Source organism: Kogia breviceps, chromosome 15 (assembly GCF_026419965.1).
Source record: "Kogia breviceps isolate mKogBre1 chromosome 15, mKogBre1 haplotype 1, whole genome shotgun sequence".
Lineage (NCBI taxonomy): Eukaryota > Metazoa > Chordata > Mammalia > Artiodactyla > Physeteridae > Kogia > Kogia breviceps.
In genome coordinates this window covers 17,338,529-17,366,052 of record NC_081324.1, presented here as the reverse complement: position 1 = coordinate 17,366,052, position 27,524 = coordinate 17,338,529, and the positions used below count along the sequence as shown (strand labels likewise).

General features: G+C 34.5%; 1 protein-coding gene across 4 annotated transcripts in view; it reads right to left on the bottom strand.

Moving 5' to 3' along the window:
* Window positions 1-3,017: 3,017 nt before the first annotated feature.
* Window positions 3,018-27,524, bottom strand: part of TXNL1 (thioredoxin like 1) — a 35,351-nt gene continuing 10,844 nt past the window's right edge. Inside the window, exons 3-10 of one of the 4 annotated variants that reach the window (XR_010837062.1) lie at window positions 25,174-25,347; window positions 17,019-17,141; window positions 15,303-15,372; window positions 12,814-12,986; window positions 10,653-10,757; window positions 9,429-9,496; window positions 5,990-6,955; window positions 4,096-4,330 (exon numbers count right to left, since the gene is read on the bottom strand). Coding sequence is in view for 2 of the 4 variants with exons in the window: in XM_059039439.2 (XP_058895422.1) it covers window positions 5,994-6,032; window positions 10,653-10,757; window positions 12,814-12,986; window positions 15,303-15,372; window positions 17,019-17,141; window positions 25,174-25,347 (684 nt within the window). In the remaining 2 variants the exon portion in view is untranslated. Of the gene's footprint in view, window positions 4,331-5,989; window positions 6,956-9,428; window positions 9,497-10,652; window positions 10,758-12,813; window positions 12,987-15,302; window positions 15,373-17,018; window positions 17,142-25,173; window positions 25,348-27,524 lie in introns of all 4 variants that reach the window. The other 3 variants (XR_010837063.1, XM_059039439.2, XM_059039441.2) reach the window with 3 other exon arrangements.

Sequence of the window (27,524 nt, the reverse complement as noted above, 5' to 3'; positions counted from 1 at the left end):
CTTACCCTGCTAAACTGCAAATTCCTACAACCTCTCAGATTTACCTCAAGCATCCGCTCTTGGAACCTGAGAATTGGTTCAATACTTTGTTTATTGGTGACAGAGACCAAAGTAACTTTGGTTTGGTACTAGGGACAAGTCCTGGCATTACTGCTGATAAGCCTATAAATAAGACTACAGATAATTACAATGCAGTTTGCTATGTACCAGGGTACCAGGCTTCTGTGGCAGCAGAGGAGGCTTATACAATCACTAAGTGTTACTTCTATCAGTTTTTCTTGTACTGAGCCTTGGAGATAAGTAGGAATTTGTCTGGTGGACAAGTTAGGTCAGAGGAAGGTATTAGATATCAGAATACATTCTGGTAACTGCTAGTAAGGTGCACCACACAAGGGGAAATGGGTGGGGTTTGGGGGATAGAGAAGGACGGAGAGGGAGGGCTCACAGGACGACCTCAAAAGGCAAACTAGCAGCCATGTGGAGGACACATTACAGAGGCCAGGTCAGAGGCTAGGAGACAATCAGGAGGCTACTGCACTATACTTAGCAAAAAATGATGCCCCAAAGCTGTGGAGGCGAGATGGGGGAGCAGGGTACAGAAGACAACTCTTTATCCTTGATCCAAAGTAAAGCACAGTTCATCTTCACAAGAAGCCTAAGAGGTAATGTTCCTGTTTTTCACTCAAGAGGAAACTCAAGCTCCTAAGGATGTTACTCGCTTGACATGACACAGCTTACTAGTAGAAGCAGAGATACAAACTTCAAAGATCCTGCTCCTGAGTATCATGTGTCAATATCTTAAATGTATGTCCAAGTATAAAACAATAAATCATGTTTCACAACTAATTCTGGCCTGTTCAATTTACCAGGATTCCTAAGTAAACTTCCTCTTCCCATGGAGAAGCATAGCAAGTGCAGAGGAAGGAGAAACACCCAAGCAGATTTAGGGTTACATAGCAAGATTTTAATATTATTCTAAGCTGGGTACAATTTTAGTAGAATATACAAATTCTAAAGTTACCTTATGGGCCTAGTTTAGTGCTACATTCTCCAATTAATAATTTTACAAAGTTGAAAAGTCATTTTATTTGCCTGTAAAATCTCCACTCTGCCCACTCAATCTCATAGAGGTTAGGGCATATTAAAAAAAAAGTATTAATCTAAAAATAAAACAATATAGAAAACAAACTTATGGTTACTGGTGGTAAGAGGGGGGAGGGATAAACTGGGAGATTGGGATTGACATATACACACTATATATAAAACAGATAATAAGCACCCACTGTATAGCACAGGGAACTCAATACTCTGTAATGGCCTATATGTGAAATGAATCAGAGTGTATATAAGTATATGTGTAACTAATTCACTTTGCTGGCCACCTAAAACACATGGTAAATCAACTATACTCCAATAAAAATTTTAAAAATGAAAGAAAAAATCTAAAAATAAATAATAAAAATAAAACAATGTGAAAATATGCTTAAAATTATATCAATATTCTGCCTTAGGCAGAAGGAATAAAATATTGAGGAATAAAATATTCAATATTTTAAAATCACTTACTTAACAAACATGCTATATGTATATTACAAAACGTGTTTGACAAACTTTCTAAAATACAGAACATCACCTCTAACCAATGAGATGTTAAAGCTAAGTGAACATGATATTCCTCAAAGTTCTCCTTTAGTGTTCAGGGAATAGATTTCTTATTCTAAATTACTTTTCTAAAAAAAATCTAAGGTTAGAAATGACCAATTTCAGAAGAGATATACACCTACACAAAACGTAATCTACCAAACTATATCAATATTAATACAAGCAATATGGGTAACCCCTAAATTTCTTTCATTCTTTAAAACTCACAAAGGAGAGGGTGTAAGTTTACTAATCTACTTAATTCCAATGCTTCCTTCTCATTACAGAATTAAAGATTTATCTTAGACATTAAGAGAACGATAGGAAGATTTGAACTGTTTTAGGTTAAAAAGCACCCTCGCCATGTCAAGTGTATTGATGGCAGCTATAAATAAAATACTGAGCCCAAATGTACAGTAACAGCACACCTGTAAATGCTGCAAGAAATGTAGTATACATCCTCAGGCCTTGAGACAAAAATAGCAGACAGGTTTCAACTCACATGTCAACTCCAGCAAATTAAGTAGCTACCTACAACAAAACGAGATTGGGGGAAACCTGACCAAAATGGACCCTAAATGTCTTCCATGGGCATAAGAGTATGGTAGCCTGCATGCTACTCTTTGCCCTCAGCCTTATGCTGACAAAGACTTTGTACTGAAGTATTTTTGTTTCTATTATGCATAAGCTATTTCATTATTGTTTCACACCAGATAATGCATCCTGATGTAAAATAGAGGTAAAATCAAGAGAAAAGTTTTGTGGGGTATTTGTGGTTTTGTTCTGTTTTTTGCTATGTCTAACAAAACAAACAATAAACCTAATATCTGTTTTCTAGAAAACACTATGTAATGGATGGCTGCCATTACAATAACTAAGGTTATACTTTTTAAGTGCTCTTCCTATTCATCTGGAAAATTCAGTGTTACATATAAGTATGTATATATGTGTGTGTGTATATACACACACACAGTTTTAGGAGAAAACATCAGCATTTCAGCTTGGTAACTTAAATCATGTCAACTATGCATGTTTATTTGTAAAACTTCCCATAGTGGAACATGTTACAGTTACCTATAAACATTCATTTCTCACTATTTACAATTTGAATAATTATGAAATGTTTGTATAATGCAACCGAGTTATAGAAAGTCACATAAACAGTATAAATCTGATGCCCAGTCCTTTACAGATATGAAGTTATTTTCACTGGGTTTTCAAATTGTCAAGTATAAATAGGATGAGGTCCATCAATACTTAAGATGAGGCACTTCAACAGTTACCCAAAAAGGTTAAGTGTACAAAAGTGTAAAACAAAACTTTTGATATTAATCTTACTCTTAATTTCAGACGTGATTAATCTGAGATGGTCTATATTAAGGAGTGTTATAAACTTTTATTTCTTGCCCTTCTGCTTCCCCTTGACCCAAGGCAACATAACCATGAAATAGACATCACCACAGACCAGCTAATGTGCTTCCATACAAAGAAACTAAACATTTAATGACACTGGGGTTTCAGAAAGTGACTATTTTACCACAAAAACTTGTGCATAATTTTTTTCAGAAACATGGATAAATACACTGGTGACTCAAAGGCAAATCAGTATCTTGACCAAAGTCCTAGACAAATAGGTCCTCAAATTTATTATCAACTGAATCAAAATTTTAAGTCTTATGTACTCTTTTTAAACACTGAATTTTTTTAAATACTGAGAAATTAAAAAATTAAATTTTAATTTTAAAAATAGAAAAATTTAAAAATTAAATTTATTAATACTTTCTAGATTACAGTTTAAGCTTTAAAAAATAAGGAACAGATGCTGTCTTGCCAGCCTTTTGTGAAAGACCTTTTAAACATATATATGTGGCTAATTCATTTTCAACCTTAAACCATGTTCTCTGTATATTTACACTGTATCTTCTGGTAGTTAAAATATTAAATACGTGATTAAAAGAGATCAATTCCTGTTGCTTTATGAATTCATAGTACTGTATTTTTCCCTATTGTCAGAGTTCAACATACCTCTACTAGTAAAGAAAATAACTCAAATTTTAAAAGTTTATCCAATAGGGTTTAAAATCTGTGGTCCCATTAACTAATAGTTTTAGGTGAGAACAGTTAAATCTCATTAAATTTATTTAATTCTGATAGTTTATAATTTGAGTAATTTCTATAGCCCAGATACCCAAATGCTGTTTAACAAACATATGAGTTAGTTACTCATTGGAACATGGTTAGCTGTTCCAAGTCCACTTATCAAAATCACTTCCTGTGTGTGTGCACATGAGCACACATACACTCCTTAATTCCCTAAAAGAGTTCTGCTCCTCTAAAGAGAGAAACTGTCTTTTGATCAGTATGCTACCAGACACTTATGTCTCTGCTAAAATCAGAAGATGGCTAATTTTCAAATAAATGGAAAGGGAAAATACTTATTTAGAACAACAAAAATTAAGCTTGGCAAAAGTAGTTACTTTTATTTACAACTGCATGTATTAAGATTACAAGAGAAACACTAGTGATACCATCTGAACAAAAGCAATGATTTACTGGTAATGGCAATGAATGAAATACTGAAAGTCTCTGGTGAGAATCAAGCAATTATCCAGGAGCTGTAGATCTGATTGCAATATCGTCTTCCAGTGTCTTTTGTACCTTAGTGGCTTTCTCCTTTTTTGCCAACTACCTAGGAAGAACAAAAATAACTTTATATGTACTTCTTATTGATTTAGAAATATGAGTTATTTTTAAAATAATATTACAAATTGTAATCATTTTTTAAAACTGGTATTAATTTTTATCTTTGCAATTTTTTGGCATGCAGTATATCTTCATTGTTGAAGCACACTGTGACTGACCCTCCTTCCCTTCCCAGCCTCTATAAATTAAAAATAAAACACATGCAGGCTATTTTTGGTTTCCCACGCTGTTTTAAGAAAAAGTAATGCAATTTTTCAAAACAAGGTTGACAGTTTAGAGAAGTTAATAAAAAGATGATGCTACATGAGTGAAACATATTTGGCATACTATTTTTAGGCAATGAGATATCAAATCCCGATCACAAAATAATGTACAATTAAAAGAGTATGCTAAACTTATGTCTTCATGCCCAAGATGACAGGTTTCTAGACTTTTCTATCAATATGTAGACATGCAATGAAAATAGATTAAAATGACTAATTTGACCTAGTTTCTATTTTTAAAAAAACCTGATTGCTACAATGTACTACTGAAATGAAAAAGAATAAACCTTGTTTCAGGCAATGATTAGAAAAATTCTCTACTGAAAGGTTTAAAAAATGTTCTAGTTGCTATAAATGTGGCAGAATAAAAATGTAAAGAATAAATTTGGTTTCTACCAATAGTTCTAGAAAACAAATCCTCTGTGGGAAGGCTCTAAAACTACATTCTGGGCTTTCGTGGTGGCGCAGTGGTTGAGAATCCGCCCGCCGATGCAGGGGACGCGGGTTCGTGCCCCAGTCTGGGAAGATCCCACATGCCGCGGAGTGGTTGGGCCCGTGAGCCATGGCTGCTGAGCCTGCACGTCCAGAGCCTGTGCTCTGCAACGGCAGAGGCCACAACAGTGGGAGGCCCGTGTAAAGCAAAAAAAAATAAAAAAATAAAAAAATAAAAATAAAACTACATTCTAATCAAACAATTTACTTTAAACCTAAAGTTTATAATAATGTATTCTCATGGCAGAAATTCCTCTAAGGAAATCTACTTGTAAGCTATTGAACATATATTTGTATACAAAAAAATTTCTATGTATGTCTGTAAATGTAATTTTCATATTTTAAATTGATTCTGGTCCCAACGGTAGTATCTGAATCAAACAAAACTCACAAAGGTCTTCAGTACAACTCTGGTCTAAAATAGAACATGGCTGGGTCAATGTCATTCATGGGAAAAGATTATAAAAACCCTTTCCACTGAATTCCTAATCACGTGATGCTAGAAATGCTGTTTTCCCCATCTTGAGGAAAATCACTTTTATTATTTTAAAATAACTCCTCTCTAATGCAAGGAAACCATGTGTTAAAAAGCCCAAGAAGCCAAAACGATACAAAAGATAGTCTCATAAAAGAGTACATGGATGAGAGTTAAGAAATTTAGATTTTAAGAGCTGGGGGGGAGCTTTCCTGAGAAAGAAGGGGAGGTGGCACTATCTGTACCGCAAATGAATTTAAGCAGATAAACACTGAAAGCATTATTGATCATTATATCCCTTGGGAACACACAAACCACAGAGCTATTAGATTAAGCAAAAGAAAACAAAAACAACTAATATTAAAAATTTAAATTTTAGCAGATGTGATACAGTAGAAGACATGAATCTGCATACTGTTTCACAGGTTGGTAACTCTCAACTTGCCAATGTGTATTCTCTGTAAAAAAGAAGAAATTCAGCATTCCAATCTGGAGTTTCTCACCCCAAAAGTAAACCTCTTTTATTCATTTTTATGTCTTTATATTACACCTCAGACAAACAAAAATTTTGGTACATCAAAATTAGATGTCAAAAATATTTATTCAGTAAAGAGTCCATTGATCTTCTATGTTAATATTTTAACCCAGCCTAACATTCAGTCCATAAGTCTTTCAACTGGCCTTGAACTCACTTGCGTTGGCAAAGCACAGGACATGCCCACAATTAATCAGCAAAAAGATTTTGGGGCTACAGTTCCAATGAAAAAAGAAAACTCACGTCTCTCAAATTCAGCCTAATCAATATATTACACTAGTACTGATATAAAAGAACTTGATGAAACTGCTCATATTTGATTTCCAAAATGATTCTATAGTTCCTAAAAAATAAAATTTAAACTTCAGATCAGTTTAAAACATCCAACTAGTTAAATCTAAAAACATTTACAATAATGTAAGTTTTACTGCAAAATTATTTCTCAAAATGTTGTACAAAATTAAATATGAGACAGGAGAAAGTAAATTTTAAAAAGTAACAAAAAGTTGGGTGAACAACCTGGTATGGCAATGAAATTAAAGCACCTAGTTGCAAGCCCAGAACAAAAACCAAAACAAATAAAAGGCCAACTGAGAAACATGACTAGAATGAGATCTGAAGAAGACACAGTTGAGGAAATTTAGGTAACAAGAAGGCTGATCCAGATGATAGAAGCTGTAGAAATCTTGCCCCAGCAATGGTGAGAACATGAGAAGGGTGAGAGCAGACAGGTGCTAGATGAGCAGAGAAGCAAGGAAGGGAGTGGAGTGAGATAAGGTCAATCTTTATATTACTTCATTTTTAAAAATCTTCTGGTTTTAGTTCATTTGAGTTGGATTAAAAAAGCTGAAAAATAAACAGACAAAAATGTTACAAAAATAGCTGATATGGTGAATGGCCAGTTAAGAAAAGTCTATTTTTATTACAGTCATAGAAAATCTGCTCTGGCTTTCAAATGCACCTCATTCCCTAAGAAGCAGAAGCCCCTTCATTTTTGCTCAGTGTTGTATACTTATATTATTTTTGTATTCAAATAAAGCAATCCATGTAAAGAGCATATTTTAGCAAAGAAAACATCTACTTCCAAGTAAAATGGCAAGCTTTTTTCATGCTGCAACACAAAGAATCCATTTACAACAGAAAGCCTAAGTATATATTATAATCTGGGCATAATGCTTCTTATGAGCCAAAAACAGACCAGTGGAAGGTATGTTCTAGTCTCCAAAATCTGAAAAGTATAACCTTCTAAAGCTGTAACAGCATGCAAGGTGGTCTAAGATTTCTAGCCACATCCAAGATTCACCAGCATTACCTTAGCTTCTGTCATCTTAGTGACATAAGAAGATCAATGACATTCTGAAAACTAAAATTATCTAGAAACAACTCATGCAACATAAAAATGTAAACTGAAAATGCTACATAATTCTATTTTATCATTCATTAAAATCATTTTACACAGTTCTCTTCACTATACAGAGGTATCAGAACTTTCCTCTCTGTGCTGATAAAATACATGCCCAATCTATACTGAAATTTTAAATTCCAATTACTATTGCAATTCCTTTAAAATTCAGACTGACTGAATAAAGGAAAGACGTGCCATACTTGACCTATCCTCGAATGAAGGACCTGCACCTTCCCACTTCCATGTCCAAGGTTCCTGTTTTCCGTTCTACCTAGAGTGCCCACTGCTATCTTTTCCTCTATCCATTTCTACTCCCACAGCTTAGTTCTAGGCCCTTTTCCTCCACAAAACATTCTGATATTTTCCCAGCCATTCTTGGGAAGAAGGAAATATCACCTTGTTGGGAAAGGATGAGAATACTCTGTAGAGGAAGAGAGCCTTGAACTAAGCTTTGATTAATTTTGATTAGCATTCCAAATGTTTGCGCATTACCCTTTAACAATATAAACTCGTCATTGGCAGAGATCATGACTATACCTAGCATAGTACCACAGGGACAACAAGTACCACACCATGTACCATTTATTTCCTTTACTAGAAACACCAAGCTCACTGACAGTTTTTAATAAGTGACTCTACACAAGGCCAATTTCAGTTAAACATAAGCTAGCTTTTTAATTGCAGTTTTCCTACACTGAAGTTGTTGACTTAGCACATGAAGAAAACTGAAATATCAGCTTACTCTTGAGGAATAACCCTAGAGTTCAATGAATGACACAAGAACAAAACTCATTCGGAAACTACTGAAAGAAAATGTAATATTAATATATATAAGAAAATCATTCAACCAATTAAAATTTATCAAACATTAAAAGCAATGGATTAAGAAGTCCAGAACACCAAGAAGGGAGTCCATTATAGCATTACATTACTTTCACAGCAGTTCTCAGTGTGGTCCAGGCTGGGCATCACTGAGACCCTTTCATGGAGTCTTCAAGGTCAAAACTATTTTCATAATAATGCTAAATTGTTATGTGCCTCTTTAACTAACTCTCATTGTCTCACAAATGTACAATGAAGTCTTCCAGAGGCTACATGACTTACGATAGCAAAAGTGACTGAATGCAGAAGCAGATATGAGAATGAGGATTCGATTAAGCTAGACTATAAACAAATTTGTCAAAGTGTAAAGACAATGCTCTTCTCTCAAAATTAGTTTTTGTTTTGAAATATATATATTTTAAAATATTACTTGTTAACAATGATCTTATTTGTAAATAAATATTTTTTAAATTTCTCAGTTTTAACTTCTAAAATGGTAAATATTAGATAAATATTGGTCCTCAATAATCTTTAATACTGTGAAGGGGTCCTGGGACCAAAAAGTTTTGAGAACTACTGTTCTGCAGTAATTTTCAATAAGGTAAAAAAGTACCTAAACATATAGCATTTTAAAACAAACACAAATACTCTCAAACAAGAAATGAAAAATACTTTTGCTATCCTGAAGACAGTCCAAAAAAGGTAGTTTGATAGTCAAAAAAGAGAGAAAATAGGCCAGAAGGGATGTGAGGGGGGATGTTAACAACAAAGAGGTGGAGACATCCTGAGATGGACAATTATTAATGCACATTAGAAAAACTATAACTGAATGGCAGGCTGGTAAGCAGATGGACAAGATAGATTAGGGGTTACTTAAAGGAAAAATGGAAATCAAGTAGCATAAGCTGAGGTGAGAAGCAGGAAACCAGAGCCAAATTAATGATATGAGGAAATAATAGGATTTAGAATAGATCTTAGGAAAGAACTGAGCTAAAAAGAAACTATGCAAGGCACGGTTAAAGCCAAATCCAATGGCATTTAATTCAAACAAGCAAAGTAGCAAAACAGGCGGCCAAAATGACTCTTGCTCACAGTTTCCCAGTGCAACGTATTTCATATCATAAAAACGTAGATGTTTATTAATCTCTGCTTCTTCTGACCTGTCATTATGTGCATGTCAAACATTTGACGTGACAGATCTAAGTAAATATAACTGTTCCTTAACCTCCCAAAAGTTAACTATGCTGTGAGACAGAAATTAGCAGTTGGAAAATGACATTATCTATTGTCAAGGTTGTCAATTTTGCAAAAACAGCATACAATTTTATAAGCTCATCCACCATTATGAAATTTTATGAATTTTTGTTATTGGATTAAAATTAGATCTGCAGTGCCATCAAAAAGAATATGTTTTCAGGGTGTTCCATGGCTCCAATTCCCCAAACAGGGCTCTAAGTTTTAAGCCAGGTGCATCTTCCTCCAGGTATTGGCAGTGCTAGGGAAACTCTTCCTCTCTTATAATCACCCCAAGTTCTAGACTGCCCACCAGATGCAGCCATCAGAAACACAGTAAAACCTACATCTCTGGTGCTGCTGCACATTTAGTCTGTGTACAGCAACTGGGTTCTGTACTGATAAAGTTCTTGGTAGTACATCTATGATCTGTGGTTGTATATTTTAAGAGTCATCCTAAATGAACTGTTACCAATTAGAAGTAGTTCCAAGAATGAAAAAATGTTCTCTTTCCTAAAGGTGCCAGGTAACATAAATTCTTTCACAAACTTTAGGACTAGGTCCTCAAAAACAAAAAAATTCACTGAAGACATACATATATGCCTGTTCACTGAATAGTTATTTGCTGAAATGTGCTCTTTCAGCACGAAGACACGGTCTGAAAGCACCTCAGTGTGGCAAAACTGAGTCCATTCCTTTTGATTAAAATTGTCATTTTAAATATGCTTTCATCAGAAACAATGATAATCAAAATCTTAATATAAGCAAGCAAAGTTCTTAAAAATTCATTAATAATGATTCAACTTACTACTACTATTTTTCATTATTCTTAACTACTTTCTATAACCAAACAATAATTTCTACCTATCTTATTTGGATGCCATTCACTAATAGACACTATATCGGTAGGACTTATTTTTATTAGAGATTTCGTTTAGTAAGAAATCTAAAAATGTGATTAGAAGAACCTACTATTCTGTTTAATCTTATAAAATTTCATGACGTATGATTTTGATAGCTTTAAAATTATTTCTTTATAATTGTTATTTTTATTTCTCCTAGCTATCACTTAAACAAACTTACTCGTTTGAAGTCATTCATATTTGTTGCCTGGACTGGAGTCCCAATAAAAGTAAAATATGAAATTCTTGTTGTTTCTTCTTCACCTTGATTGGACTGAACAAATATCTACACACACACACCAAAAAAGTAAAGAATTTTTACATTAATGATTACACTCCTTCTTTTATAAACATGCTTTAAATTTAACCAATTTCCTTAGGTTATTAATAAATATACCTTCCATTCTTTGTAAGGATTAATCCGAATTACATTTAGACTAGTACTCCCATAGCATTATTAATTCTATTGTTTGCCCAGCTATTCTTACCTTCTCCAGGGATGTCATGGCAAGACACTCACATACACAAGTTCTTGATGATTTAGTGTGATGGTGTGGAAGGGTCATAGTTAAATTATTTACAGAGAATGTTGAAAGAGTATGAAATTCATGATTACAATGGGCAGAGTGCTACTGAAACTACTAAAATTATAATTTTTCACTGAAGAAAATCTCTGCAGTTATATTCTTTCTGATAATCCTTCATTCATTCTATTTCCTACAATTTTAAAAGAAAAAAATTACTGGAAATAGGGTCCTAAAAATATACTGTGGCTTAAATGTTTTTTTAAGCTTGGCTCTTTACCCTATTTAAAAACTCCCCTCAGCATGTTAGGAGACAGAAACTTTACTCATAGATCCTTTTTCAATATATCGGATTTTTAAAATTTGCTCTATTAAAAATAATAATACTCTACATGATGTCTACTTAAGATTATTGCCTCTCTTGAATTCAGCAACATAACTTTTTTCATTCTCAGATGGCACTAAGCAATCAGTTTTTGTTGTTTTTACGGGAAACCACAGATTCATCTCAAACTGAGCTATTCAACTAAAAACTCTAAGTCTACAATAAGTAGACTATTAAACTAGCTCTCTATTTATTTGCAATGCTTTTTTAATCTAAGCACAACAGTTTATATTTACTGCTTTTAAAATCCATCTACTTATTCTGATTAGACTTCCTGATCAAAACTGTCATTTCAATTTCAATTTCATCACGAAAAAAAACGACAGGCATGCTTTCTGTGTTGGGATTTAAGTCACTGACTAAAATTCTGATTTTGATAGGACATAGTGAAGACTGTGAACCTATCACAAGAGAACTATGTTAAATGATTCTCAAAGACAGAGGAGATTATATTAGGATCTCTGGGTTTAAAGGGCTTTTCCAATAAACAAATGCCTTCCTCCCATCACTAAATAAAGCAACAGGTGTTAACTGAATGTTACAAATATGAGTAAAGTCAAAAAAATATTTCATAACCAGTGCTCCAGTATGATAGAACCATTTTCTTTAATCTCATCTGGGTAAAATATTTCAACTACTGAAAACTCAACTTTATATAATCCTTCATCTTACCACTAAGTATATTCTGCGAAATTCCACTGAAAACCTCCTCAAATGAACACATGCTGTAGCATTCTTCTAATTTACAAAAACCAGAATCCACTAACACAAAGAAATCACGTTAGCTTGGCATGCCTTGTCCTCAGGTGACTCTGTGCTGCTTCCTACTCCTTTTTCTAGGTATTCTACTATTCTTTCATAACCCTCCTACCCCCTCCTCTGAAGGAACGGGCTACGGTGGATGGGTGGTTTAGAAACGTGTTGGGTTTTAATACTAAAATTCACAAAAGCAATTAATAACTGCTAAAAAGCTGCTGCTTTCTTTATGTAAATTAAGATAATATAAAACTATCTTTTAAAAGTCATTTTTACTGAGATCACGGCCACTACACTATTAAAAACTCTATATTCTAGAAAAGTAAATTGGACTTTACAAATGTATCATCACTCATCACCAGGTACGAAGGAAGCACAAATATCTTCTTTTTAAGTATAAATGTTCTAGAATAAACTTTTAACAAAAGTTGCCAAAGATATATATGTAAACTGACAAATCCAAAAATTTTAAAAAATCAATCCATCTTTCCTCTTTAGGGCACACAGATGAATTAGAAAGAAGAAAATTTAATGAGCTCATTAGACATGTTTATGCATTTCAAACCAAGTGGACAATTACTACTTTTAAGGATCACTTGGAATCAGCTAGGATACTAAAGATGACATGAACTGTCACCCACAATCCATTAAATATATCTGAATAAAATACGACTTACAGTTACACTGTTAACATTCTGAAACTTTACATAACGAAGTGGGACAATACCATCTTCTTTAATATCATCCTCTGTTAGTTCCAGAGCTTGAGTTGGCTCACTTCTTTCTGCCTCTTCAAAATCCATAGACCGGGGCAGATTGATAAAAATTTTTACATACTTAGGACCCTGACCTATAAAATGGTAGAATAAAATTAAATGCTAACACCAAACATACAATACTTTGTTCCCTTTATCATTACATTCACACTATACAAACAGAAGGACATAAACACATATGCACATAACTACCTCTACCTTTAGAAATTTTAAGAAAGTCTGAGTATTTTCACAACCATACTTTTTCCCCCCTCTCAACAGACATTTGCTGGTATATTCTTGGCCTGCTAAAACTAGACTAAGTACTAGGAATGCTAGATGAAAACACATACATACATATGTACATGCACAACATACACAGAGTTCTTGCCCTCAACTATAAAAGACATACTATGATACACGTACAGCTCTCAGTGAGGAGGTACAGGGAAGGTGGCAGTGGAGTCTGACAGCACATGCAGGCTGACAAAAAGTTTCATAAAAGAAATAACATTGACATGGGTCTTGCAGTTGCCATCAGTTGGTACATTTTGTTATTTAGGAGGAAAGCACTATCAGTGACAACAATTAGCCAGAAGGAAATTAATTACACAAACTACCAAAATTCATCTTAGGGATTAGGATGTACTCAGCGGTAAAATCATATTGCTAGGATGTCTTAGTCCTTTTAACTTCAGACCAGTGTTTTGTGACTGGTTAAGGAATCTTAAGATAGTCACACTGCTTAAATACTCATTTCTATAGCATTTGCTTTTATAAATACTTTGTATTCTCAGAATAAACAATTTTATTAGTGAAAAATCATTAATACACGAAAATTTAGAATAGCAAATGATAAGGGAATGCTACCTGATAAGCGCACTGTTTCTCCCAATCAACTAAAAAAATCAAAATCCTAGTCCCCACTCCCTACCCCATGCCCCCTCCCACATCCAACCCCAACCAGCAAAAAACACTTCAGTAAGAAACAGAAAAAAGGGGGGTGGGAGGGTGAATAGGACAATTCTTTATTTAATGGAAAGAAAAATGCCAAGTCTGTACAATCATGTTTACAGCATCATAATATGTATAAAGAAGATGAAACTATAATTAGAGCGCAGATAGGAAGATCTAGAGCCTGTCTTTTCACCTATAACAGGAGGAATGTGAAACAATTCTCCCAGCTCTGATCCTGAAAAACAGCTACCTCAAACCTAGAATCTTTTTTTTTTTTTTTGAACTTAGGAAAACCTGGTTACTCACCAGATTACTGATTTATTACAAAGGATATCAAAGGTTACAAATCAACAGCTGGATGAAGAGATACATAGGGTGAGGTCCCGAACAAAGGAGCTTCTGTCCTTGTGGAGCTTCGGGCCCAGCATGGCGGCACATGGAAGCATTTTGGTTCCCCAACATAGAAGCTCTCCAAACCCCCTCCTTTTTGTTTTGCTTTTATGGAGGCTTTATTACATAGGCATGATTGATTAACTTATTGGCCATTGGTGATTTTTATTTATTTATTTTTGGCCATGCTGTGCAGCCTGTGGTATCTTAGTTCCCCGACCAGGGATAGAACCCGAGCCCTCAGCAGTGAAAACCTAGAATCTTTAGTTGGAAGAAAGGGCTCCCTCACTTTCAGATTAAGAGGGAACTTAAATTCTAAAATAAACAACTTTGGAAAAAGGGTAAACGTTTCTTTTTTTATTACTTTCGGTCCAATAATCTCACATTATTTGCCCACTGCTCTGTTCTAAGAACCATTTCACTCCTTCCCAAAACAAGAAATCTTTACCTCTATTTAATAAAAAGTTTTAACCTAAGTGTCCATCAACAGAATGGATAAAGAAGATGTAGTAAATATATATACAATGGAATCCTACTCAACCATAAAAAAGAATGAAATTTTGCCATTTTCAACAACATGGATGGACCTCGAGGGTATTATGCTAAGTGAAATAGGTCAGACAGAGAAAGACAAATGCTGTATGATATCACTTATATGTGGAATCTGAAAAATAAGACAAACTTGGGAATATAACAAAAAAGAAACAGACTCACAGATAAAGAAAACAAACTAGCGGTTACCAGTGTGGAAGAGGGGAGGGGGGAGGAGCAAGATAGGGGTAAGAGATTAAGAGGTACAAACTACTATGTATAAAATGAATAAGCTACAAGGATATATTGTACAACACAGGGAATATAGCCAATATTTTAGAATTACTATAAATGGAATAACCCTTAAAACTTGTGAATAACCATGCTGTACACTTAAAACTTACATAGGAGTATACATCAACTATACCTCAGTTTAAAAAAAAGAAAAGGAAAAAAAAAGAAAGGTTTTAAATATGTGCTCGAAGGTCTACAGAGCAGAAAGTTAGTTTAAAGAAAAGCTGCCCATTACTCACCATTATCTGGCCCTTGAAATTTCATTGAATAAAGCTTAACAGGCTGATTGAATGCCACAGTAATAAGTAGCTGTGAAGAAAATAATAGTTTCATTTTTAAAGGGCTGTTGAACACCTTAAATAACACAATAGCTAAGGAGATTTAAATAATTAAGAAGCAGACAAAATTTAATTCATCTAACAAAACCAATGTAATACAGAATATCACTAAGTTGAAAGTAACTTAATTAGGTTGACATTTGAGAAATACATTAATGTATTATTCGTATAAAGAAACAACAAAATTTAATAGAATTAACTAAAATTATATGTAAGAACCTAAAGTCTTGTGACCTAAAACTGATAAACAATCTGCTTTCCATAAAAATCAAACAAAATCCCAAAATTAAAATTTAAACTATATATTTTAGCATATTAAGCTTATTACTTTCCAAAACAATTTATTTGTGGAAGCATCCACCCACGTCACTTGACAATTTGGAGACAATGCACACAGGCTACGTGGAGAGACTAGACCTCAAATCAACTCTATTTGATCCAAAACTCAAGAGAACAGGACTCAGAGCTCTAACAGTAACCTCCAAACCTCCATCCTAAATTTATTTGACTAGCTGAATCTGAAAAGCCAGGTAAGGGAACTGGAACACAAAACAATGCTGAAATGTCTATCTCTCGATTCATTCACTCAATCTTCTTTCTAGATAAAATTCTGTCTGATGTAGTAGGTACCTATGCTTCTACCCTGGGAGGAAGATTTCAGGGAAGCTTGTAGCCAGTCCTTCTGATATGCACCACCACATTATTTTCAGGGCACCATTTATAAGGAGCACAATGTGAATGATATTCTCGAAGCTATACAGTAAGGTAGCTCTGGCTGGAGCAAAGAAAGATGCAATTTGGATTTATGATTTCAAATCACTGTGGTCTATTTGCTTAAGAAAATACTTAAATTACTCCCTTTGCTTATGTAAGTACCATTTATACTTGACCTGTAATTGTGTATCAGAAAATAAGCATGACACGCTTAGAGACTTGAACCACAGGTGAAGAGGATTATGAGAGTAGAAAGCTAGAAGCAGATAAAGTCAGCAAGAATACGACACCTTCTTCCTGAAGTCACTGAAGAACCATTTAACTCTTTTAAGAAAGAGAAGCATGATCAGATTTATATTTTAGAGAAATAACTTTTGTGAACATGTAAAAGATGAACAGGAAATGGGGACAAAGCGGAGGCAATGGGATAGAAATTAGATTAAGAAACATAACAGTCAAGATGAAGACAGAGATGGCCTGATAAAGGCAGTACTATAATACACTACTTCCTCTGGGACAATAATGCTGGGAAATACAACAGGTTTACATCTGGGAGTGAGAACTAGACATACAGGGAGTGCTCATCTAATTAGTTTCTATTTCTCAGGGACAAAGCCGTGTAGGAAGTATGAAAGCAAGTCAAGAATGAACAAAAGGACTTAAGAAGAGTGAAGGCTCAACTTAGCCTTTGGGGCAATCCAAGAGATCGGCAATTCTCCGTAGTGCAGCTGGCAAAGAAGAACAAAGAAACGAGGGGGGTCTGCAGGGTCAAAGGACAGGGGTGAAGTTATAAAAAGGAAGAAAGAAGTGAGCATCTGGAAAAGAGAAACGTGAAATCATAAACAAGAAACAAGAGCAGGCATAAATACTGATAATCCCTACAAGCCTTAAGCATTCCATTACCTGTTCATCACAATCAGATTCCAAGAAGGTCATGTCTTTTCGTAAACAGTTGTCAAATCCATGCTCGTCACTTTCATTAAGACATTCACAGCCAGCTTTGTTAATAAACGGCATTAAATCCATCTGAAAAAAAATTAAACCAAGACTTTAGGCAAAGCAATTGGATTTGGTATAAAAATCTTAATAAGAAATGTAAATATGTGATTCTTTTTTTAAATTGTACAATATTATGTTTCCGGGGTACAACATAGTGATTAACAATTTTTAAAGGTTATATTCCATTTATAGTTCTATAAGATACTGACTATTCCCTGTGTTGTACAATACATCCTTGTATTCTTTTTTTGTGATTCTTTTTTTTTAAACTTTTTATTTTATATTGGGGTGACTCTCTCTTGATTAAGCAATTTTAAAGAAAACCTCTACCTCATTTAAAATAGTTACTAAAACTTTTGTAATAACCCTTTCATTTGAACTTCTAACTGACATCTACCACTAATAATTAAAGCCAAATTTAGGCTTAGCCCACTTAATAAGAATCCAAAACCAAGTCTTTAACGCAAAGATTATTAAATGTTGACTTATACGTTTTTTAACAACAGTGTTTTGCAGTGGAAAATACGCAAATTAAAATATCTACAGAATATCCAAAGAAAGCCTACCTCCCTCTTCTAGTAATCATGCACTCTTTAAACCTATATCCATGAAGAGTTTAAAGATGAATAGCAAAGGACTATTTAAAATATTTTTATCATGGAAAATTCCAAACATACACAAACAGACTAATACAGGGAAGCCCAGGTATCCATCTCCCAGCTACACTAATCACCAACTCATGCCCACTCTTCTCTCGCCTTTACCCTGTAACCATTCCCAACCTTTCTCCCAATTATTTTCAAGTAAATTTTAGACATTTTTTTCTTTTCATTCATGAACACTTCAGTGTGTTCACAAGAGACAAGTACTCAAAAAAATCCTCAACATCATTAACACAACTAAAACAATGAATAATATTTTAATATCATCAATATCAATGTTCAAATTTCTTCAACTGTCTCATAAATGTTTTACAGTTGAAATTACTTAGTCTCAGAATAAGAATCCAAGAAAAGTACCAATACCATATATGGTTAATGTCTCTTAAATCTCTTTTAATCTATAGTCATTTAGCCCATAGATTTCTTATATTCTGGATTTTGCTGAGTGCTTCCCTGTGGTGTCATTTAACATTTTCCTGTATATGTTTTGGCTAATACTTTCAACACAACACCACAGAGTTGCAGTGACAGTGGTCAGCCCTGTCTTGTTTCGGACTTCAGTGGGAATGCCTCCAGTACATCCCCATTAAAATTTTATTGAACACTTTAGGAATAAATAGATACTGCATTCTGTCAAATGCCTTTTCCCCATATTAGGAAATCATGATTTTTTTCCTCTAGATTGCTGAATTTTGTTTACTAATATTTTATTTAAGATTTGTACACCAATATTCCTAAGTGGAACTGGCTGGTAGCTTTCTTTTTTGCTGCAAACTTTGTCAGATTCTGGGATCAATGTCAGAACTTACCTCAAAAAGAAATTTTTAAGTTTTCTCTCTTTTTATATGGTCTTGAGTAGTTGCAGTTAACACTAGACTACCTGATCTTTACAGATTTGGTAGAATTTCCCTGTGAAGTCATCTTGGTATTTATGGAAGAGCTCTTTTACTATTTTCTCTACTTCCTCAATGGTGATTGGTCTATTTAGGAGTTCTGCTTCCAGTGGAGTTGATTTTGAAACTATTTTTCTAGAAAAGTATCATTTCATCTACTAAGCAAAAACTGTTTTTAAAGTTTACCAAGTAATTTTAAAAAAATAAAAATAAAGGTTACCAAGTATTCTAAATTATCAGTTACATGTTCACCATTCTATCAGTCTTTATTATGAATACTAATACACATACTAATACATGTGTATATAGTTCTGAAAGACTAAAGAAAACTTTACATTTCAAATAATTATCAATATGGTAATAATCCATTAGAATAGACCCTTAATTATTCATAGACTAGCCTAAATGCTTCCAAAGCCAAAATATTCTTTTCTATTATATCCAATGTTACATTGCATTAGATGTTAAATGTATTACTCAGGGTAACATAATATAGCCAATTCAAAAAGGGAGGTAGGAAGAAAAGGAGCACTACATAGCTAAGTTCTACTACTACAGAATTATTCTGAACTTCTTGAACATTTGCCTTGAAAATGTGACAAAATCTTTCAAACATTTGTCTACCACCCTACCGAGATGCCTCTTCCATACTATATGTAGGATCAAGACCCCAGGCTTGAAGACAACATTGCAGTCATACTTCCAATACCTTAATGATGAAAATAAACTAAATAGGTAAATAATTTAAAATTGCTTTTTAATTTATCATGGGGCACACAAAACAAGTATCATATTCGAACAGTTGCATTAAAGTGCTCTGTTATACAACACTGTCTGGGACAAACTGGCATAATATTGTATACTTCACATAACTGCAAACTGACATATTTGGAAAATATGTAATTGGAAATAAGTTTCACTACTTATGCAATCAACTTGCCAATAATGAGGAAAGAATCATGAGAAAATAATCAGACAAATCCAGACTGTGGGACGCTGTGTAAGACAAATGATCCAGACCTGCACTGTTCAATGAGATAGCCATTAGCCACATGTGTAAATGTAAAACTAAATCAATTAAAAATAGATAAAACTAAAAATTCAGTTCCTCAGTTGCCTTAGTCACATAAAAAATGCCACACGTGCCTAGTGGCTACGACAGTAGACTGGTGTTGCTTTAAACTTTAAAAAAAGGCAGTCATGGGACTTCCCTGGAGGTCCAGTGGTTGGGACTCTGAGCTTCCAATACAGGGGCTCAGGTTTGATCCCTGGTCAGGGAACTAGGATCCCACATGCCGCGTGGCACAGCCAAATTAAAAGGCAGTCATGAAAGAAAAAAGGCAGAGAGAAGTTTCTAGACTAAAGAACACTAAAGAGATTGACAACTTAAATGCAATGCATGACCCTTGATTTGATCCAAGATTGGGGAAAAACACCTATAAAGTATATTTTAGAGATATATTAAGGAAATTTGAATATAGGCTGTACATTAGGGACAGATATCATATCAATGTTAAATTTCTTAGACGTGATAATGGTATCATGGCTATATAAGAGAATGTCCTTGTTCTTAGGAGCTCCATGCTGAAATATTTACAGATGAACCATCTTGATGTCTATAACTTACTCTGTAAATGATGCTGCAAAATATAAAAGCAGATAAATACATATCAAGATAGAACAAAAACAGGGAAATACAACTGGTGAACACAGGTGAATGACATGCATATTTATAACACTACTCTGTCAACTAGATTTTTTGTTTGCTTGAATAGATTTCACCTTTCAGGGGAGGAGGTGAGTGGAATCCAACATGAGACACACAGGAAGTTAGAAAAAACTTTCCATGCTTCAAGTTTTTGGTTAAAGAAAGATCTGTCCTACCTACTACATAAATTAGGGACATTTAATGTTTATTTTGATGAATGTGACATATTTGTAGACCAAAACCTACAGTTCAGAGGGTGGAACACTGAAATACTAATAAGCCTCAAGATTTAGAACACATGTAAATACAAGTTCGATTGCAGAGTGCCTAGCCTGCAAACTTCTAGAGAGGAAGACTTGATATTGATAGCCCCCTCATGCGATTTGAAGCCATACTAGGTACTCTTACAAAATATGGGATTGTAAAGCAATTATACTCCAATAAAGATATTTTTAAAAATATAAATTATGGGATAGGAGGGGTGGGAGGGAGACGCAAGAGGGAGGAGATATGGGGATATATGTATATGTATAGCTGATTCACTTTGTTATAAAGCAGAAACTAACATACCATTGTAAAGCAATTATACTCTAGTAAAGGTGTTAAAAAATAAAAATTTAAAAAATAATAAATAAATTTTTTAAAAAAAGAAAATAGGAGAGAGAAAAAATAGAATGTTTAAAACTTTCCCAACTTCTAAAGAGATACTTGGGGCAGGGAATTTTTTTTTTCTTTCTGTTTGTGTTGGGTCTTTGTTGTGGCATGTGGGATCTTTTTTTTGTTGTGGCGCATGGGCTTCTCTCTAGTTGTGGTGTTCAGGCTCCAGAGCACGCAGGCTCTCTGGTTGAGGCACACAGGTTCAGTAGTTGTGGCGCTCGGGCTTAGCTGCCCCACAGCATGTGGGGTCTCAGTTCCCAACCATATACCGAGCCCGCGTCCCCTGCATTGGAAGGTGGATTCTTTACCACTGGACCACCAGGGAAGTCCCAGGGCAGGGAATTTATAGCACTAAATGCCTATATTAGGCAAGAAGAAAGGTCTCAAATTCGACCTTAAGAAACTAGAAAGAGAAGAGCAAATTAAACCCAAAGTAAACAGAGAAAAGAAAATAATAAACATCAAAGCAATGAAATGAAAAACAGAAAAACGATAGAGAAACTCAATGAAATCAAAAGCTGGTTCTCCGACAAGATCAGTGAGTTAAGAAACATCTAGCCAGAGTGGTCAAGACAAAAAAATCCCAATATTAGGACAGGTGACAGTACTACAGTTTCTTTAGATATTACAAAAATGAGAGAATATTATGAACAATTTTATGCACATAAGTTCAACAACACAAATGAAATGGACAAATCCCTTGAAAGACACAAACCACCAAAGCTCACTCAAGAATAGATAACTGGATTGTTTACCTATTTTTAAAAATTAAATTTGTGGTTAAAAATCTTCCCACAAAGAAAACTCCAGGCACGGCTGGCTTTACTATTAAATTCTAACAAATATTATAGGAAGAAACAGTACTCATTCTACACAAACTCTTTCAGAAAATTGAAGAGGAGAGAATATTTACTAATTTAATGACACCAGCATTACCCTGATACCAAAACATACAAGAAAGGAAACTACAGACCAATGTCCCTCATATATATAGAGGCAAGTATTTTAAACAAAATTTTAGCAAACCTACTTCAACAATATATTAAAAGGATAATGCATCATAGTCAAGAGTGGCTAGAGTATGCTAGGTTATGATAGGTTGGTTTAACATGCAGAAGTCACTCAATGTAATTCACCATGTTAAGAAACAAAATGTTGAAACATGATCATCTCAATGGACACAGAAAAAAATATTTGCAAGAATCTAATATCCGTTTCTGATTTTACAAAATCCTCAACAAATTAGGAATAGAAGAGAATTTCTTCAACCTGATAAAAGGCATTTATGAAAAACTTCCAGCTAACATCATACTTAATAGTGAAAGACTGCATGCTTTCCCCCTAAGATGAGGAACGAGTCAAGGATGTCTGCTTCCAATACTACTGTGGAATAAGTCACTACAGTAAGATAAGAGAAATAAATAAAAGACATCAGGATTGGAAAAAAATTTTTTTTTCCGAACTTCAATAAACATATTAATAACTCAAAGTCATGATGTTTACAAAAACACTGTATTACTTCTGATTTTTGATTAACCTTTTGAGTATCATACCCTACATCTTTTGTAATATCTCAAACCCCCCTAAAGACACATATTTCTTTCTTTCACTCTGGCTCCAGTCAAATCAGGAGTTTCAAAACTATAGGATGTGTGAAGTCAATAATTATATAGCCTTTTAGTGTTAAAACGTAATGAAAGAAAGTCTTTATTCTAAGAAACCTAAAACTTTATTTTAAAATTGTCAATACATTTTTGTAGTACTTATATTTAAATCTACTTTAAGATACAGGTTTTCATTCAGTTTCCATTTGTGCTGTGAAAACAATGCCGTTCTTGGGAACACATTACCAGTTTTAAATATTTAATAACCCTATAAGACCTATAGTTCAAAACTTTTAAAGTCTTCATTGACACCTGATGGAAAAAAATGAACATGTTTTTAACAGCTTTGTACTTTGTATTCATAATATCTGGATGAAATTAAATGTCTTATTTCCTAAAACTTCATTTTTCCCTGCTCATTTCCTACCCAAAGCCAAAACCCTGATATCACGCTTAGCTGATGTAAAGAAGTATCGCTGTAGCTAAGCAGCAAGACTGTTGTGCCCATAAGACTTTTTCATGCAAAAACCCTTACTAATAAAGGAAAAAAATACAAAGAAGTAAACACAACTGTTTACAAGTCAAACGATTTCCAAAATTTTCCAAAAGGTGTCATAACCCTGACTTACACATGTTCATACTTTCTAACTGAATAGTACCATTTCAATTTATCATATAACAGTTCTATTTTAAATAAATATTAATTATTAAGTCCTTAACTTAAAGTAATTAATGCCACTACCACATGTTAAAGACACTTTCTGAAGACACAACTCCCCCTCCACCCAAGAATCTCTCATATATACCTGATTACAGGTTCTCCTTATTCAATATGAATTTAAGGGCCTTACATAATGACTGGCAGCTCCATGGCAGGCCCAGTTTAATGTACTTGGTGGACTTCCCTGGTGGTCCAATAGTTAAGAATCCTCCTTCCAAGGCAGGGGACACAGGTTTGATCCCTGGTCAGGTAACTAAAATCCCACATGCCGTGGGGAAACTAAGCCTGCACACCACAACTACTGAGCCCGCAAGCTCTAGAGCCCATGCGCCACAACTAGAGAACTCATGTGCTGCAACTACTGAGCCTGCACACTCTAGAGCCTGCGCACCACAGCTAGAGCCCACATGCTGCAACTTCTGAGCCCACACGTTCTAGAGCCCATGCGCCACAACTAGAGAGAAGCCCTCACACCACAACGAAGAGATGGTGCACTGCGACGAAAGATTCTGCATGCCGCAACTAAGACCTGACGCAGCCAAATAAATAAATAAATAAGTAAGTAAATTTTTAAATGTACTTGGTACACATGCTTTCATGTACTAGCTTTAACTTGAGGTAACACTTTTTTTAAAACAAAATTCATTTAAAATCTGCAAACACAATAACTTTATAACAAGCAAAATTAAAAAAAATATATATAGATATTATTTTGGTATGCAGGTTTTACCAATTTGCATAAACAAGTCAGCTACCTTGAAGTGCTACTTCTCAATTTTACTTCCCTCCTGAATAGCTCTCATATGATAGACACAAATTATGACTATTCATATTATACAGTTTTCAAAAACTGATGTTCTTAAGTCTTCAAGTTAATATTTAGAATAATAACTCTTAAAACTTTGAAAAACATATCCAATACTAAAGTCACATTTAGTTCTAAAACAAAATCAATAACTAGGGTTTTTAAATAGATACATTTAAAAAGAGAGAGAAAACTTTAGAAACCAGCAGAAAGGGGAGTTCAGTATGTAATGGTCATACACTAAAATTTACATGTCATTTTACACAATTGTCAAAAAGTGAAAAATTTTTCCAATGAAAATTTTTTCACTTTTGGAGGGAAAAAAAGTAAAAAACAAATGTTTAAAAATGGCTATTGGGACTTCCCTGGTGGCACAGTGGTTAAGAATCCACCTGCCAATTCAGGGGACACGGGTTTGAGCCCTGCTCCGGGAAGATCCCACATGCCGCGAAGCAACCAAGCCCGTGCGCCACAACTGCTGAGCCTGCGCTCTAGAGCCTGTGAGCCACAACTACTGAGCCCACGTGCCACAACTACTGAAGCCCGCACACCTAGAGTCCCTGCTCTGCAACAAGAGAAGCCACTGCAATGAGAAGCCAGTGCACTGCAACGAAGAGGAGCCCCCCCGCTCACCACAACTAGAGAAAGCCCGCACGCAGCAACGAAGACCCAACGCAGCCAAAAATAAAATTAAATAAAAATAAATAAATAAATAAATAAATTTTTTTTTAATGGCCATTAAAATACTTCAGAAAGCAGATTAAAAAACAAGTGGCAAAGAAAATTAGGAGGAGGAACTTTGGAAAAATAGTTTATGATGGGGGCTTAAGGTTATAATACACACAACATAGACAAAATCCAATAGTCAGCTATTAAATTTACTTTTAAAGTTCTTAACTGAAAGTATTCTTAACTAGCAAAAGACAAAACATGAAAACAGTGAACTTCACTTCAACCAAATAATGACAAATGCAAGACATATCATGATTTCACTTTTAATTCTACATACATAGCCTTTTGGAATATCTGTGTCCTCGTTGCTTCCAGGGTCATTTTCCAAGTGCTGCTTGATCTTTTCCTCTAGTCCCACAGCATCTGCTCCTTGATATTGATCAATTCTCACTTTGTTTCGAAAAAACAGAAATGTAGGTGTTGCTGATATATTGTTGGTGGCAGCTGTTCCCTAGAATTGTCAAGTTAGATAGCATTATGAATTAAAACTAATCTTAAACCACTCTGAATATTCACTCTACATCTCTATGGAAGTTAAATATCACAAGCATGAACTAAAAACATGTAAAATAACTTACTCCTAATTGTTACTTAAGAAAAAACAGGGCTATTCTTAAGGGGCACGACTATATTACCCTTATGTCTGCAACGAAGAAAAGCCCGGCATTTTTGTTTTAGTGTTAAATGCTTCATCCAATAAAACAATCAGCTTCTAACACAGAAACTGCACTTTACAACACCAGACAGTTCTTTCATAAGTACAGACTGTTTCTCAAATGGAGAACCCCAGAAGGGTATTGAGATATGTCAACACAAACCACTGCTACTAGGAAAAAGTACACATCTGAAAACACAGTAGCCCATTTGTCCGTGAAAAGGAGGTAACACCCTTTGCACTGCAATCCTCATCTAGTTCTACTTTTAAAGAAATGACTTCTGGTCTTCCATCAAAAACACTGCAACTGGGCTTCCCTGGTGGCGCAGTGGTTGAGAGTCCGCCTGCCGATGCAGGGGACACGGGTTCAGGCCCGGTCCGGGAAGATCCCACATGCCGCGGAGTGGCTGGGCCCGTGAGCCATGGCCACTGAGCCTGTGTATCCAGAGCCTGTGCTCCACAACGCAAGAGGCCGCAACAGTGAGAGGCCCGCGTACGGCCAAAAAAATAAAAACCAAAGAAACAAACAAACAAAAAAATGCAACGGGTATCTTTTAAAATTCTGCTCCAACTCCACGAGATCATAAGACTAGCTACCAAATGAAAATTAATTAGTCACTAATTCATTAAACTCATTAAACTCTTCATGAGAAGTGTAAAGAAAATAGTAAAATAAGTATGTCACCTTGCATATTCAAACACTAGGAAGAGGTACCGCTATATTGTTTTTTTAAAATAAGCATAAAGTTTACAGAGATGTCTTCTCTAAGCCTCATAAAAAAAAAAGATTGACCTTTTAGAACAGTGCTGTCCAAAAGAAATATAATACAAGATACAAATGTGAGCTACTCAAGTAATTTTAAATTTTCTAGTATCCACAAGAAAAAAGTAAAGAGAAAACAACTGAAATCCATTTTAACAATTTATTTTAGTAAATCCAAATAACACAATTCAACATACAGTCAATGTAAAAAGTTAATGACATACTTTACATATTTTCTTTCATACTAAGCCTTCAAAATCCTATGTGTATTTTACAGCACATCTCAGTTTGGACTTGCCACACTTCAAGTACTCAGTACCCAACCACATGTGGTTACTGTACAGGAGCACACAGCTCCAGAAGACAGCACTTCCAGATCAGAGACAGTGAATACTTAAAATAAGGCCAGGGCTGCTGTCCAGAAGTATGTGATATAAGTACTAAACAATAAACGTGTAACATAGAGTTTGCACCAAATCCCCCAAATACTTATCTGCAAGCTATATAACATTCTAAGATTTTTTTCCAACCCAGAAATGTATCAAAGACAAAAGCTTCATTGGAAAAAAAAAAAGTTACAGAGCTGTTATTTAGTCAAAAGACTACATTTTTAGTGTTGGAAGAAGCCTTCAAAATTTTTTTTTCTCTAACAACTCCTCCATACTTCTACATATGCAAATGCAGAACTGTCACACAGCCATGCTGACTAAGTAACCAGGGCAATCTACCTACAACACCGTGGCTCAATCAACAGTAACCAACATTTTAAACTTTCTGCTGAGTATGCAGCTTTGGAGCTAGGGCTATAAACTGATCAATTCAAAAAAAAACTCTGTCCAAGAATTCTCTGCCATGGCTTTCTAATCAACCAATGTGTCTATAGTAATCAACCAAAGTGTCTATAAGATATAATTTCAGATTTACAAAAAAATAAACAAAGAAATGTAAAACACAGAACTGCCAGGTGACCTACTAAGTTTAACAACATAATATTAGTTTTGTACCAGAAAAATATTAGCAAACCCAGAAGCAATTAATATCGGACTACCCTTCTTAACTAATGCAGCCATAACAACATTTGTAATAATGACCTTAACATAATATTATCCTACCTTCAAAAAAATAAGTACTTAGTGCATAAAGAGATAAAGGATGAAATTACTGTTGAATTTCAAATCAATTTGTAAATAAAAAGACATTCTTTAAAGGA